The 17,482-nt window shown below is 29.9% G+C and overlaps 1 protein-coding gene across 1 annotated transcript in view; it reads right to left on the bottom strand.

Annotated features, from left to right (window-relative positions):
- Window positions 1-17,482, bottom strand: part of LOC129984705 (receptor-type tyrosine-protein phosphatase F-like) — a 56,892-nt gene that overhangs the window by 33,208 nt on the left and 6,202 nt on the right. The window contains exons 2-6 of the mRNA XM_056094646.1: window positions 14,083-14,374; window positions 10,808-11,089; window positions 8,920-9,204; window positions 2,588-2,869; window positions 914-1,195 (exon numbers count right to left, since the gene is read on the bottom strand). Coding sequence (XP_055950621.1) covers window positions 914-1,195; window positions 2,588-2,869; window positions 8,920-9,204; window positions 10,808-11,089; window positions 14,083-14,374 — 1,423 coding nt within the window. The remainder of the gene's footprint in view (window positions 1-913; window positions 1,196-2,587; window positions 2,870-8,919; window positions 9,205-10,807; window positions 11,090-14,082; window positions 14,375-17,482) is intronic.

Below are 17,482 nucleotides of genomic sequence, written 5' to 3'. Positions count from 1 at the left end.
ATCAAAGCAGTTTTTAGTTATTTGTGTCACAGACAGATGAACACTTTCTAAAAATGCTCTTTTCGAACTCAGGAAAGTCTAAAACCTGGATATTTGTCAAAATATCAAATTGGAACTTTTTGAAGATTACTGTAATTTCTGTATATTACGTATACGGGAGAATAAAAAATAGTTTATCTTTCCAATAGTTACTCATCACATAACAATTTTCCTTTGGTTTTATATTTGCTGAACGAGCACAAAATATCTAGACTTTTTTTTATTGCTTCAAACGAAGTAGCTATATGGATATAGAATGAAAAATATCTCATAAGATCTTTTATCTCCAACAATCTAAAATATATATATATAAAATATGTAATAAGATCTTTTATCTCCAACGATCTAATATATACAAATTATCTAATAAATCTTTTATCTCCAATGATCTAATATATATAAAATATCTAATAAAATCTTTTATTTCCAATGATCTAATATATATAAAATATCTAATAAAATCTTTTATTTCCAATGATCTAACATATATAAAATATCTAATAACATCTTTTATCTCCAATGATCTAAGATATATAAAATATCCAATAAGATCTTTTATCTCCAATGATCTAATATATATAAAATATCTAATAACATCTTTTATTTCCAATGATATAATATATATAAAATATCTAATAAGATCTTTTATCTCCAACGATCTAATATATACAAATGATCTAATAAATCTTTTATCTCCAATGATCTAATATATACAATATATCTTATAAGATCTTTTATCTCCAACTATCTAATATATATAAAATATCTAATAAATCTTTTATCTCCAACGATCTAATTTATATATAAAATATCCAATAAGATCTTTTACCTCCAACGATCGAATATATATAAAACATCTAATAAAATCTCTTACCTCCAACGCCTGTTTGTACTTCTAAGTCTTCTGTAAAAGATCCTATTCCCGTTTCAGTACGTGCAGCAACTCGGATGGTGTAAAGTGTATAAGGTTTTAAATTTTCTAGTATTGTAGAGTTTTCTGTGATATTCTTCTCCATTAGCGTTCCATTGGGAGATTCTAAGAATTGTACGACGTAATCGAGAATGGGTCCATTAGGAAATTCAGGACAGTCCCACTCAATGGTGATGCTTGTGTTAGTGACGTGTTTTTCAGTCAGGTTTATTGGCGCACTTGGCACTGAAAGAAAGTTTAAAGATGCATTTTTAAAAATGATTCACATTCCTTTATTCTCTAGTAGCACACTTATATTGCACGATATTGTATGACATTAAACAATATTCCCAATATTGTAAAATATTAAATAATATATTTTAATATCGCACCATATTGTACAATATTGCGCAACAGGCTGCAGTACTTGGGTTACTTGTACACATATATACAATTTCCTAGTTGATTTGTCTGATAAAAATATTAGAAGTTATATCGACTCAATATTAGTTACTGAAATATTATAATTAGCAAGCAATTCGTCTTTTATAATTTTAGTAATAAATTTAAATTTCTTTCAAAATTTGATTATTTTTTAACAAAATGCCTTGATAAAGAAGGTATAGTAAATGTTATTAGCACATATATTCGTTTATGTCGATTCCGACTCTGACAAAAGTATTATAAGCTAAATCGACTCAATATTACTTAATAAAGTCTTATAATTAACAAAAAATCGTGTTAGATAATTTTGATGATAAATTTAAATTTCTATCAAACCTAGATTATCTTTTAAGAAAATGGATTGCTAAAGAGGATGTATCAAATGTTGTTAGAGCAGATATTCGCTTGTACCGATTCCGATTCTAATAAAAATATTATAAGTGAAATCGACTCAATATTCGTAACTAAAGTCTTATAATTAACAAAAAATCGTGTTAGATAATTTTGATGATAAATTAAAATTTCGTTCAAAATTAGAATATCTTTTAACAAAAGCTTTCCTAAAGAGGTATATCAGTTGTTGTTAAAACAGACATTTGCTTATGCCGATTCCGACTTTGATAAAGAAATATTATCGACTGAATATTCGTCGTTAAAGTCCTATAATTGAAGAACAAATCGTGTTAGATAATTTTGATGATAAATTTAAATTTCACTCAAAACTGGACAGTCATTTAACAAAATACCTCGTTAAAGAAAGTATATCAAATGTTTTTCGCACAGATATTCGCTTATGCGTATTCCGTCTCCGCGATACGTATTCGAACAAATAATGCATTAACATAAAAAATCCACATTACTTATTTTTCGAATAAATTTTTAAAGAAACATTTAAAAATTTCTGTAATATGGTATTTTTCCATTTTTTTCTTTAGCTGGACAGGAACCGAATGAAATGCCATGAGCGAAAAGCACTAATTGATATTAAAAATAAGAAACATTATTCAAAACTTGATGTTCTTTTTCTGTAATTGGTATATAAATCGTAAATATATTTTGATAGCTTTTGGGCTACAGAAAATTGACTTTTCCTTCCAAATTGCTTAACAGTAACTTAACACGCCTGTGATTATCAAATATTTGGATTCACATTTTGTAATTCATTTGATCAAAAATTAAAAAAAAAAAACTTACATCCAATCATAGTCCAAACCAGTAAAGGTTTGGTGTAAGGTCCAAAACCAGCACTGGTAACAGCGGCTACTTGAAACATATATTCATTGTAAGGCTTAAGATTATTTGCAAGGTACTCTGTTCCATTTTTGATGAGAGCCTGATTAATTTCCGCTCCTCTCATAGCCCAGGACACCACATATTCCAGTGAAGGTCCATTCGCCAATTCGGGTTCATTCCAGGATATGAAGATACTATTTTCAGTTGTATTGAGGGCTATCAAATTAGTGGGTACGCTAGGAACTGAAGCAAAAGACATCATTAGAAAAAAGAATTATAAAGACAAGAATTAATAAAAGAAATACAAAAGACGTCATTAGAAAAAAAGAGTTACAAATACAAGAATCAATAAAAGAAATACAAAAGACATCATTACAGCTATAAATATAAGAATTTATAAAAGAAATACAAAAGGCATCATTATAGCTATAAATACAAGAATTTATAAAATAAATACAAAAGACGTCATTAAAAATTGAATTACAAATACAAGAATCAATAAAAGAAATACAAAAGACATCATTGCAGCTATAAATACAAGAATTTATAAAAGAAATACAAAAGACGTCATTAGAAAAAAGAAAGCTAAAGATACAAGAATCAATAAAGGAAATACAAAAGTCGTCATTAGGGGTAAAAAAAAGAATTTTAAAGACAAGAATCAATAAAAGAAATATTTAAATTTTAATATATCCATAAAAAGTAGAAATAAAAAAAATAAAAAATGAAAAATTTCAATGAATTATTCAGAAATAATCATTAGGACTAAACAGAGATTGCATCATAATAGGATTTATAAATTTGAATGCTGTAGTATTTTGCTATATATTACGATGAAAATTAATACTATGGCGTTCAACTCCGTGAACGGGTTAACAATTCATTACGCTATAAAATGACAAAATGATTTAATTAGGCTCAAATTTTCACCAAATCCAGAATATGCATTTTGAGATAGAGCTGTTTTCGTGAGTTCTTGCAGAAAAAAAGTCGTATAAAAATAGTTTATATTTTCCAAAAGCCCAGAAAAAGTAGTTTTTTTTGCAAGGAATCAAAGTTTGTATAATTTTTCTAGGTAAAGGCATTTTTGGTACAGCCTTTATTATTAAACGTGAATAAAAGAATCGGGTTGGCTTAAAATTCCATATTTTTTTCTACATTTTTATGCATGGAATATTAAGCATTTGTAAAATGGATTACAATATAACTCTTTAATATGTTCTTAGAGAGTAAAAAGAAAAGAAAAATACAAATCAAAAATATCCAGGGAATCGATTGCTTTAAAGTGCATAAAATTTTTCAGAAAATTACTGCTATATTGCATTGAATGCATAATAATATGGGTTGTAAATTTAAATGTCGAATCATTCATGCCATTTTACATCACAATGAAATGGGTTTATAACTTTCCCTTCCAAGATTGTGTAAAGATATAATGTGTAATATATGTGTAAAGATTTTCCAAAATGACAGTAGTAAAAAAAACATTAATGTTTATTTGAGTAATGATGTTACTTGTAATCAATATATTATGTTTAGAAAAGATCAAAATTAAAAAAAAAATGTCAATGCAGTATTCAAGCTCTTTTTACTTTCTTGTTAATTAAAAAGAAAGCATTGTAACGTTCAAAAAGAAAGCATTGTAACGTTCAAAAAGAAAGCATTGTAACGTTAAAAAAAAAAAAAACTCCAACGAACACGAGATTTTGACGAATTTGCATGTTTCAAACCTCGCTGAGTCCGAAAAACGGACTTTTGGGATTATTTCTGTCTCTTCGACAGTGTATGCGATAATTTAAAAACACTTTAAACTGGACAGATGAAATTTGGTATTTGTAGATTTCTGTCAAATCGCGAACGAAGTTCATGCAGAGAAAGTATATCTGTCCAACGGAATGTAGTTTAACATAAACTACATAACTACAAACTACAAAAAAACTACAAAACAAAAAGAGTTAGATGAATAAACTTTGATACACAATTTTAGTATTTAAAATGCAGATATGTATGAAATTTAGAGCTAAATCTTCTAAGGAATTGACTATTTAACTAGTCTGTATTTTCGCAGAATTTAAATGCGATAAAATAAACGCTCAAAGACTTAAAAATAAAAAAATCGACAATTATAATTTGTAACCATTCTAGGGGAGATACTTATAAGTTAAACTTCAATAATTCAATTATATAAGCAAAACCAATGCTATCAAAATAAAAGTCAGAACAGTAGAAAAGTATTAAAATAAATTATATCCTCTCAGTATACTAACAATGATGCGTTTTAGAATCAGATTTTATTATTATTATTATTTTGCTTTTGTCAGCTTTTGAATTTTAATATTTGAAATGAAGGATTCTTTTTTATTTCCATCTAGCCCTTTTGAAAGCTGATTCTGGATCTATCGATATATTCTAGTCCTCTCTAAGCCACTACTCGTGTATCGGAAAACCGTGCAAAATATAAGAAAAAAAATATTTTTAAAATAAAAAAGTATTTAACTTATAGCGATAAGAAATGATAAAAAATATTTTTAAAAAACACGGTTTTATAAGAATGCTAAAAAGTACACTTTATATTAATTATTATATACTTTTTTGCTTTTTAATTATGATTTATCATGATAGCAAATAAATACATTAAAACAAATTTTACTTACATTTTCTATCAGTTGATGCCAAATAACGAAAAAAATAACCAAATTAATCAATTATTTTATAATTAAGTTCGGTAAAAATTAAAGTAATGTTTTCTCATTGATGATGGTTTATTATAATGCTGTCAGTGTAAATATACAAAGTTTCTAGCTCATCAGGGCTGACTGAAAATTTAATTAAACCAGTTAAAATGGTGTCCCTAAAACTTTCTTGCATGCTCTCTACCAGGAAGTTTTACCATACCAGAGAACTTCTTACATGGCAATGGCGCACAACAGTTACAAAATATTAGTCTTTGGCATGAATTTATCATTTTTATTGAATCTATCGTGTCATCCTTGGCGAATACTTAACGATTAATCCCTGGTAGGCATTAATAGGATCCAAAAATAGAATTTATGCTTTAGATACATTTTTCTCAACCGATTGAAATAAAAATTTGAAACAAAACTGCAATGATAGTCACAAAATCCACTACCAAATTTGGTACATTTTAGTCATTGTGTTTTTGAATCATTGTGTATTATCATCGTTGAATCATCAGATAGTCGACCAATTGCTAGATTTGACTTAAAATTTGGCAGGTGTCTACCCTATAAATGTTAAAGCCGTGTACCAAATTTTATCTACCCAGCTCCCTTCGTTTTCTAATTATTATATGACCTAATATTTGAATAGCCGGACAGATATGAAACAGATTTTACTCAAAATTTGTTAAAAATCTGCAGATTTGGTGCAAAGACCCTAGACCAATTTTCAACCGTCTATTTCAAAGCGGTTTTGAGCTATCTTTGTCATAGACAGACAGACAGACATTTTCCAAAAATGTGATTCCCGAACTCAGGGAGGTGTAAAACGTTTATATTCGTCAAAATCTCGAGTTCGATTTTATTTTTGACGATTACTATATTTTCTTTATACTACATATACGAGAAAGTAAATTTGCATGTTTACAAACATGTAAATAAAACATGTTGGGTTACAAAAAAGTTTATGCGTGATCATCATGGAAATAACTGGAATTAAATGTAGAAATCTTTCTCTCGCTATAGATAAATAAGCTTGTTATGCATCCCAATTAAGGAGAAAAGCAATGGTGTTCAACAAACTTTTAGCACATCTCTGTTAGATACACTAAACGCAGCCACTTTAATGCTCCAGCTAATTTTGCATCAGTTTGTTTATGCTCGCATTCGCTCTGGTAGTTCTATTCATTTCCAAGGTTAAAACGATGATGCTCCGGGCGCCAGTCTTGGAGGGCGTCGTAATGGCAAAATATTCTTGTGTTTAAGTCAGCAAAATTTACAAGGACGGCGAAAAACGATGATATGCCCTGAGAGTCAATTAGTTCCAATTTGCCTTTGCTGACGCAATCACAATTAAATAGCTGTTTTTGTCGAAATTTTACTAGTGGAAGGCTTTACAGAGAAAAGCTCAAAATTGCAAATTTCTAAAGGATCTAGGATTTAATTTCCATGATAATTATACAAACTTCCCCAATTTTTATTATTTCCATACCATTTTATAAAATTTAATATAATAAATAAAAAAAAATGCTTTGTTGAAACATTGGTACATGGCAAATTTTAGAATGTAGAATTGAAAGAAAAAAAATTTGGAGAGGAACTCGGATTTAATTTTTGTAAAAGCTACCCAATATTTTCATTATTTGGGGTGAAGAAATTGGTTGCAAAAGTTTTAATTTTTATAAAATTACATAACATAAATTTTAAAATTTTCAAAAGCAGGCGAATTTAATCAATTTTTAAAAATTCAACTTTAATAAATTTTTACTTTAAATTTATAACTGAAAAATTTTTGCATTTTATTTCTATTTTTTTTCACAACGTTTAAACTTTTATTCAGAACAATATTTAAAAAAAAATTTAATTCGATGAAATAGAACCACTCAAATCTTTAAAAACTTATTTGCTTTGTATAGGAAAGAAAAGAAAAACAATAAATTGTCATACTGAAACTGACCTCAAAAATCAGGTTATCACAGGTATGTTTCTCAAAGCTATGACAGATATATTTATAAATAAGATTGCTTCCTTAATCTTGAATAGTATTCATAATTGCTTATAGGAATTACTTGCGTGATATTCTAAATAAGAATTTTTTTAATAGTTTGGTTTAATTATATTAACACCCGGTTTTAAAGTAAAATTAGGAACTATTTCGGGACAGACCCCGTAATTCTTAGCCGCGGCCATAGGACGAGAACGATACCTGAACTAATGCCCCCTCTCTAAACTTCGCACCATAACAGCTGGTGCACATTTGGAACCGACTGATTTAACATGGCATCAGACCAGCTTATACAACGGTTCATAAGTAGAATCGTATCACAATCCTTTAACCCTCCGACCCCAAAGCCAACACTTTACCCTAGGTCACATTGGCTTTTAACACCACAGATATATCGAACAATATCTTGTAATAATAAATATAAGTCATTAATGAATATTTTTGTTCATAAAACTTTATTCAAGACTTCTCTTCTATTTTGAATTATATTTAAGCAATTCACATACGATACTTTGATTTAACTTTTTATTTCATTGCATTTGTTATTAAAAAGGAATGCTCAAATAAATGTGATGTATATTTACTTTTCTTAGAAATGCTACAAATATCTAATTTTGTCGAATATCCTGTATTAGTTAAAAATCAAATTAATTTCAAATAAGCAGAAAGGATGGTGTATCAATAAGTAATGCACTTAATTTTAAGCACTGCAATAAATGTTAATATGCCTATAAGCATTGCCTATTTACTACTATTAGATATAATTGCCAATCATATTGAAGCATTTGTTCAGTTTTGGATGAGTTTGGAATTCAAGTCTCATAAAACGCCGTTGGCAGCGAGTAAAATCGCTGTCGCAATGCCCATTTGAGGGCGTCCTCAGAGTCAAGGCTCAAGGCTGAGGGTCTGAGGGTTCCACGTCCGGGTTATATGGTGGCTGTTCCAAAACTTCCCAAGCGAACGTTTGTATTTGTAGTTTTTCACGAATAGGGAAAAACTGTTCCCGGAATTTCCTGGAAAGCAGTCCAGACATGGAATCCTCAGAGTTTCATCTGTTTGAGCTCATAAAATGGTTAATCGATGGTGAGAAGCTTGACTCTGAAGACGACATCAAACGGGTCAGAAGACAGAGGCTGTACTCGTAACTAAGGCTTTTCATGAATTTCAAACCGACCCAGCGGTGCAACAAATGCCACACTTTGATTGGCAGATTTGTTAAAAAGTAATAAACTAGCAATATTTTCATTTTCGTTTTATATTGTCATTCATTAAATTTTTTATTAACGTGTTCAAAATCATGTGCATTATTTATCGATAATCTCTCGTATAAATATCACATATCTATATTGATACTAACAACTGAACATCTGTGTAGAAAACATTTAACATATGAACAGAAAATATGATCATGACTAAAGTAATTCGTTTTTGAAAATAAATATTTATCCAAAATAAAAGTTATAAATTTTCGCTACAAAGTGTTACAAAAAGATGAATTATTTTTAGACTAATTCTTTATTCAGACCAATTATTAATGTTCTTTTTAAAAATGTTTAGCTTATAAAATGATCTTGGGTTTTTTATTATTTCAAATAAAATATTTCACTTACTTCCAACATCAGTTAACACGCTTAAAACACTTGACCATGGGCCTGAACCGGCTTCTGTGCTGGCTTTAACTTGAATGGCGTATTCAGTATACGGATCCAAATCATCAATTTTGAAAGTAGTTGAATTAACACTTTGAGAATCGATAGATACATTATCTAACTCCTTTCGCCATTTTATTTCATAGGACAAAATAGGGCCGTTAAATGGATCCGGTTCATTCCATTTTACAACAATAGTGGTATTCGTCACTTTATCTGCAATCAGACCCGTTGGAACAAAAGGTACTGCAAAAGAAATTTGATTTATTTTGAGTTTTGTATAGCATAGGTGAATGTTGTATGAAGAGAGAATACAGAGAAATCGTACAATAACTTTCTTTGTATGGGAGATTCTACTGCTGAAATCAATCTACTGGGTGAAGCGAAATTTCATGCACAGAATGTTTATATATTTACTAGTCCACACCGATCTAACTTCTCCTTAGGGTGTAAGATATTGAAATGGAAACTGGAGAATTTTAGTAGAAAAATACGATTGCAAAAAAAAAAAGTAAAACATTATATCAATTATAAATTAAAAAAAATACACAAAAGCAAAAACAAGCATACCGATAACTTGAAGAAACTGAGAAACAAAAGCTTGTGTGAAGTAACTAATTATTAATTTTTATAATATCCGATTAAAGTGCATGGATGATTATTCAAAATATAAAATTTCAAAGCTTTATAAGAAATAAAAGAAGGAGCCATTCACCAATACAAATAAGATAGTTCTCCTACCATTTAAGATAAAAATGGAAATGGTAAAAAAATTAAAAATTCCTTTAAGGTCCTGAGAAAAGGCAATTGCGTACAATTCATATTTAAAACGTTTTCTAAGTAGAGCAATGACAAGCAACAAGTAGAGATTTTTAATGGATCTCGCAATTGTAACCTTGTTATTATTCAAAATGTTCAGCACCTGTGATTGGTATTGAGTTTATTGCTGGATTATATTTCTTCTTAGTTATTAAGAATTTTTTTTCAGTAATCATACTGCAGTGAACTGTATATAGAATACATTCAGAATATGCTTTAAAGGTTGGAAAATTTTGGCACTAATATGAGTACATTTTTAGCATAGCCACTTGTATAAATAAAAAAATTCTTTATCATTTTAATGAATAATATGAGTACATTTTTGGCATAGGTCTTGTATAAATAAAAAAATTCTTTATAATTTTAATGAATATCGATGAAAGAGTTCAATCAGAATATCAAATAAGGGTTCATGGGGTAGACATGGGGTAGGGCAGATTACTATTAGAGTCTTCTAAAACTGTTTACTATTGACTTATTCCATTTGTTGAATTTTTTTACAAAATATTTCATGCAATATCTATCAATATTCTACATTGATTATCTTCTGACTTGTATCTTTTGTATTTGTATTATTTTTTCGGATTAAATTCATTCATAGCATTATTTTAATTCTATGAATGAGTTTAATCTGAGACAACTTCAATACAATTAAGCTTAAGTTTCATTTCTAAATCCGGTGTTAATCTTACAAAAATAATGCCAAATGCGGAATGAGCATTAAATAAGTAATTTAAAAGCACTGGAAATTCATTGACAATTACAATTAGAGCTAAGCATTGAAATAGTCATGAAAATAACTGTAACTATCGATGAAATTTGGTTGAACATCTCTTATATAAATATCAGCTACACTTAATAAATACATTCTTTAACATTAGCATGGAATTGAAAACATGTTCCTTGACTTATAGATTACAATGATAATCAATGCAAGGATAATAATGCAATAAGTAGTCAATATGTGTTATGTAAGCAATCAATGGATCATTGTGACATCCAAAGTTCTATATATGAAAATTGTTTTTACCTCCTACTGCGGTCCTTTCTGATACAATCTCCGACCATGATCCGTGAGTGGTAGCAGTTCTTGCTCTGACAGTGAAGAAATATTCTGTGTATGGTCTCAAACTGAACATTTCAAAGAAATTTGTAGGCGTGTGGTAAACATCACCAAGTTTAAAGTCCTTCGTTTTAAATTCCATGACTTCATAAGCAGTAATTTGTGCGTCAGAGTAAGGTTTATCCCATCCTATTTTTATGCTCGTATTGGTGACGCCAAGAATGGTGACATTATAAGGAGTTTCAACATCTAAAATAAAATAAATGTTGTCTGAGTTTTTAATGTGTTGTTTGCAGATAGAGTTGGGTGATATCTGATATATTGTATCAGGTAGCAAAAGTATCAGGTACATAAAACTGGTATAGAATAAGAGTACCGGGTTGTTCGGATTTAGTTTTTGGATTCGATTGATAATTTCCTCGACTTGATTCGTATTCGATCGTGTGGCACTATATCAATATCATACAAAGTAAAAGGTGTCCAGAGTTAACACAAGATTTGAATTTACCACCATTACCACCATTCGTGCAGTAAAGTGTTTGTAACCCTATTAAAAAAACCATTTGATAGATGATAATTTAGGGTTAATTAAAATGGAGAGTCACATATTAGAGCAACGTGTTAAACCAAGATTTGAATTTAAAAAAAGACACAGTTCTTTTCCTATATTTTATGGAATCCTGAAGTACACAGGATAGGATTATGTATGAAACACACAGGGCCTCCACGGCTTTGCTGGCACATAAACACTCTTTTGCCAACATTTACCATGATCATTATACAAAAATGTGGTTGAATTTCTTTGATGAATCGTTGAATTTCTTCCCTCAATGCACGCGTTCGTGTGGGATTTTTGGCATAGACCTCTGACATCAAATAACCCCATAAAAAGAAATCAAATGGTGTTAAATGGTCATATGGTCTAGGGAGGATTCTCAATTTTTCGAACTGTGTCCACCAGACTCTCATTATTTTTGAAATATTGTTCAACAATGAAAACAAATTGTTATATCGTGTAACTCTCCCTTTTTACTAACCCTAAACTATCAGCTGTCCAATGTTTTTTAATAGGTTTGCCAACGCTTTACTGCACAAATGGTGGTAAATTCAAATCTTTCGTTAATTTTGGGACACCCTTTATTAGGCAGTTTTACCTAATTTGCCTTCAGGTCTTATTAACATTATTAGCATGTGTGATGTATGCTCAATTAAACGATGCGCATACCATTAAAGAATCTTCACTGTCTCATATACTAACTAGTATATGATCAAAGCCCTTCCTTTACCTTTCTCACCCATTCTTCAATCACTGTCAAAACCAATCGCCATCGGCATATTCTTAATAATATATCTTCCAAAGAAACGAAAAGTCAATTTGGAATCATATTTGTATTGTATCAGCTGCAATCTCATCGAGAGAGTGAAAATCAATATCCACCGAGAAATAGGCTTCATTTCGATGAGAAAAAAGTCGGTTACTTTCTTTTGTTGTTGTTATTTATGTTACTTATGCACTTGTCATAGACAAGCCCACTGATGAAGTCAGCGTTTTAATCCGAGTTTGTGCAGTAGCTTCTGAGGTAAAGGCCCCTGAACACCAGAGGACAGAAGTATGACTTCTGGCTCATATGAAGATAACACTCACACACTTACTTGCACAACCCCTTTTTACAGAGGAGGGGGCTCTTTCACACACCTCACAGATAAAACACAGGTTGAAGAACAACTATGCCCGAACCAGGACTCTAACCTGGGACGCCTACATCACGAAAGACGCTCTACCCATAGGCCAGTACGCCGGCCTACTTTCTGCATCGGTTGCAATCGAATATCAATATCAATCGGTATCTGATACAATAAAATCGAATATCATCCCTTCTCTATTAGCATATCTGTATCAGAAACGATTGCATTTAGCCTCATTAAATGATGGATAGAAACATTTAAAAACATTCTAGTTCCAATAATTCGATAGTTAAGTTGAAATAATTCAATTAATTTATAAGCACATAACAAGCAATTTTTTTTATAAACTATAATTTTCCTCAAACCATTATAGCTCTAAAACCAATGTATTTGTGTAAAAAGTAGTTTATTTAATAGGTTAGGTTTCCCAAACTGTGTTTTGTAGGACAATTTTTTGGAGGGAGAGGTTGCTAAAAACTGGCAGTTGGTTTTTAAGGGTACAAAAAACCAAACTTGACCATGCTGCACCAACTTTGGGGGCGGGTGAGTCGCAGCTATATCTTGAACGTATATTTCCACAATCTGCAAAAATGTTATGTGGGCTCAAATTTCTTTATGAAGACATATTTCAAAAAATATTTTTTTTAACAATCATATGTAATAATAAATGTTTTTTCCCTTCATAGAAGTTAATTTCTGTCCCACAAAGAGTTATTCTAACCCTATTTGTCAACAAATATTCGTCAAACCATATGATTGGCGCAGTATAGCCTACTTTTGGTTCTTGCGCCACTAAACCCGAAGTAACCAACCAACCAACCTAACCCTATTCGTATCCAATCTCACCTACGTTTCTTACTTTAGTTGTTACTAATCAAATCCGTTTTTTATTTTCCATATATGTAAATTTTCACCAGTGTAATTGAGATTATTTGAAATTCATCTGCATGGATATTATGTTTATTGTGATTTATTTAAGCATAATATATTTTCCTTTTGTACAAATAAATTGTGCACGTGTTTCTTTTATGTCATTTACTGAGCATGAATATATCAACAAAGTAGAATTTCCAACTCATTAATATTTACAACCTCTTTCGGAAAGAACGTTTCCTATTCCTTTCTGCAGAAATATGAAACACCAAAAAGGAAATGGATCGCTATGTAATTATTGCCGAAAATGAAATAGATTACTATGGAATTAGTACCAAAAATAAATTGCATCCTTATAGATTTATTCTCTGAAAAGTGGATCATAGAGTTTAAAAACTAGGAAATCCTAGGAATGGGCTATATAGAAATAAAGTCTAAACAACAGGCGTAATAAAACATATAAGTATGGACTTCAGAGTTAATAGATATCTATTATTTTATCTCAAAGTTTTGAAGAGTAGTATTTATATTCATGAGTACTATGAATTATTAGAGCACTGTTCTTGAGAACTTCCGGTTAGGCAAACTGGGCAACTACCTAGTTTGCCTAGTCGGAAATCCTAGATTTTATGTACCTGCATACTAATAGTATTAAAATACACAAAATAATGATCAATACTTACAATCTGTTTGGATAGTAAGCTTCTTGATTTGTACAAGTCTTTTATCTTCGCAGATTAGACCAGCTTCTAACCAATGCGTTTTGTTTGAACACAAGGGATCAATGAGCAATTTTTTGATATTGAAAGACGTAAGATGCGATTGCTCATTGCATCCAGTTGTGTCGTCTTTATTTTCGCCTGTGTCTGGCTTTACTGTAATTTGAACATCTACCGTCCTGTCCGCACCATCCCACTTCACGTAGAGGGAGTTCTGAAATGTGATGTTCCATGGAGTGTTGCAAGTAGCAGTTTCCTGAAGTAAAGGATTTTTTTCCACTTTAATATAGCTGAAAAATGTATGGGCATAGTATTTCTTGATTACTGTTCTATAAAGCAGTAAAAATTCACTTTTGAATATTTGAAGGTTTAAAACTATTGCTTATTCTTCGAAGATACATTATAAATACATTCTAAAATTTAAAATATGTTAATTTTCTCTATAAATTTACCACATTTCATAATTAAAAACTGAAAATTTTGAGGCTCCGAATTTATATTTTTCTTAAAAGGAAAGAAATTAAGAATTAAGAAACACGAGAAATCTCAAGAATGTAAGTACATCCTAAATAGATATTACATAAGCTATTAATATACATTAAAATATCATAATTCTAATTAGTTGATAAAAATTAGAATAAAGTGAGTTCTGGGGGGGGGGGTTAAAAGATTAAATACATTTATATTTTCTGTCTTTAAAATTTCAATTATTTTATGACAGCTAATTTTACTTAATCGAATTAAACGAAGTTATTATTTGCTGTTAATTGTTTTCGTAATGATTTTTCAAAGTTCGCACACATGTTTAATAAATTTCTGTAAAAATTATTGTTCCAATAAAAAATAATTACTTATGTGAAAAAGTTACTATTAGGATTTATTGTCTTATAAAATGATATTTTTTTAATGTTTACTATTAAATATTAAATTATAGCCTCATATGAATTTAAAACTAAATTATAAAGAAAAGGAAACAGAGAAAAAAAGAAAGGCAGTAAATATATAATATTGCTGTTATCTATATAAACTATGGTAACTATGGTGAGAGCTCATCACTTTCGATATACACATGCCTATTCTTTTAAGAAACAATAAGATTTTTTTCTGTGTGATTTACTACTTATATTTTTTAGTGTTTTTGGAGATTTGCGGTTCTTGATTGCATCATTTACTTTATTTCATTGCCATTTTGTTAAAAATGAAATTTTCTTTAAAGTATAACTCATGCTATGAAAAAGGTTTTAAAAATGAAGAGTGTAATTTATTTACGAGTTGAAAATCCTGAATTGTTGGATGATTAGTTAAGACAAATTTAATAAAAAATTATATAGAATTCATTATTTTAATTTTGAATACATTTTTGATTCATCATTGAAAGAAAGTCTTATTTATTTTACTTGAGGAAAATGCATATAAACTTTTCTCGTCATTTTCTTGGCTTTCTCTTATTATTACAATTGTTTAAAGCCTCCCTATTTTCAAATTTCCACAGAAAAAGTATAACCCACGTATCTAATAAAATATATTAGATACCTCTACTTTATTCTAAATAAAAGTGTTACATAATAAATAAAATAAGCTTAAAGAATTCAATCAGTTTATTGACGTTTCTTGCTTCATTTATTTCGATTCATGTAAAAGATTTTGTTGTCAATATTCGATATTTTTTAATATTTTGACACGAGTATCGATTCGCAGAGTAACGATATTCATTATCACAAATGATAAAAAAACAATGCTTTTCATTCTGATTATTCAGCACCGTAATAGTTTGTTTTTAAAATCAGCTTTTTTCAATCTTTACAAATAATGAAACGAAACAAAGCTTTGATAGCGATTATAACAAATAAAATATGGCACACTGGATGAAGTTGAAATTTTTTTTCTCCTTTTACAATTAAATAACGTTAATGGAAGCTATTCCAATGTGTCTACTTCTGACCGTTTTTATTTTTCTTTCCTTTCACTGTATCGAAGAAAGGCTGAAGCAAACGTTATTTATTCTGTTACGTTAACGTTTAAACGTTAGTTATTCAGCAGTGGAACAGTATTATTTTTAGTGAAAACAAGTTCCTTACAAGTTTGGGAACTTTTTGGAAACACATATTATTTTGCATTTCGCACATAACTCATTCTTTAAAAGAGCATTAACAGAACTAAAAACAATACATTTTAATTAAATCCACAATGATTAAACTTCATATATATTCATGTTAAGAATATTTATTTTTGATGTTTGCTTAAAGATTGCAATAGTGTTGTTATTTTTGGTTGTATTGCTTCAACTTACTTCCCGTGACTATAGATGGAATAGCGATTGGAAATGAATAAAAAATGATGACGGAAAAAGCGGAAAAGTCACTTGATAGGCAAACAAAAATGTTTTTGGGGCTATAAAATAATATTAAACTCGATAGAGGTGGTATAATTTCCAAAGGTGGCATAGTTTTTGGAGAGTTCAAAAAATTGTTACCCTCCAAAGAATTATCAGGGTAAATAATTTTCCCGAAACTTTCCTTCAAATAAACATATACTCTCCAATAAATGCCTTACCAATTTCTCCGGCATAAAATTATGGATCTTGAGTAAGGCAGCGAATGCCTCGCATGGCATTGGCGAATAAAAGTTTCGAAGATAGATCTTTGATGTGAATCTTACTGAACCCATCTCACGAATATGTATAGCCGACCGGCTGAAGCCAAAATTTGGCACGGGACTACAATTGCAGTCACCAATAACATACAGAGTTACATTGATACAGGTCATTGATTTTATATTCATGCGAAAGAGCAAACTGATAGACAATCAGTTGTTCGACGGATTTTGTTAAAAAACGTGATAATATTTTATATTTTAGATTCTAAACTCTAATACCTAATTTCATCTACTTAGCTCCTTGCGTTTTATAGTTATCGTATTCATTTTCACACGAATAGCATAACATATCTTTCTGTGAATGGATTTCTTCCAAAATTTTAAAGGAATCTACGAACTTGGTCGTATGTGCAAATATCCCATATGTAGTATATACAAATTTTCATCCATGTAACTGAAAACATTTTTGAGTTATATGACAGACATAATGTCGAAAATATGTTTTGGAACTCAGTTAAGTCTAAAATGTGAAAATCGTCTAAATCTCGTATTTTTTAACTATTATGATACTTCCTCTATACTTCGTGAGATGAGCTAGGATAGAACCTGAGACCTTGTGGTTCGCAGCCCAGTAACATGACCATGATACGAAAGCAATTGCTCGAGTAGCGTAGTTGTTAACTGGCTTATATGCTATTCACAACAGACTCTCCCTCCAGTGAGTCGGAGGTGAGACGAATGATATGGCTGTTGAGTGGTGATGTATTAG

The sequence above is a fragment of the Argiope bruennichi genome, chromosome 9 (genome assembly GCF_947563725.1).
Source record: "Argiope bruennichi chromosome 9, qqArgBrue1.1, whole genome shotgun sequence".
Lineage (NCBI taxonomy): Eukaryota > Metazoa > Arthropoda > Arachnida > Araneae > Araneidae > Argiope > Argiope bruennichi.
Note: the sequence above shows the minus strand (reverse complement) of the source record. Positions and strands in the feature narration are given on the sequence as shown.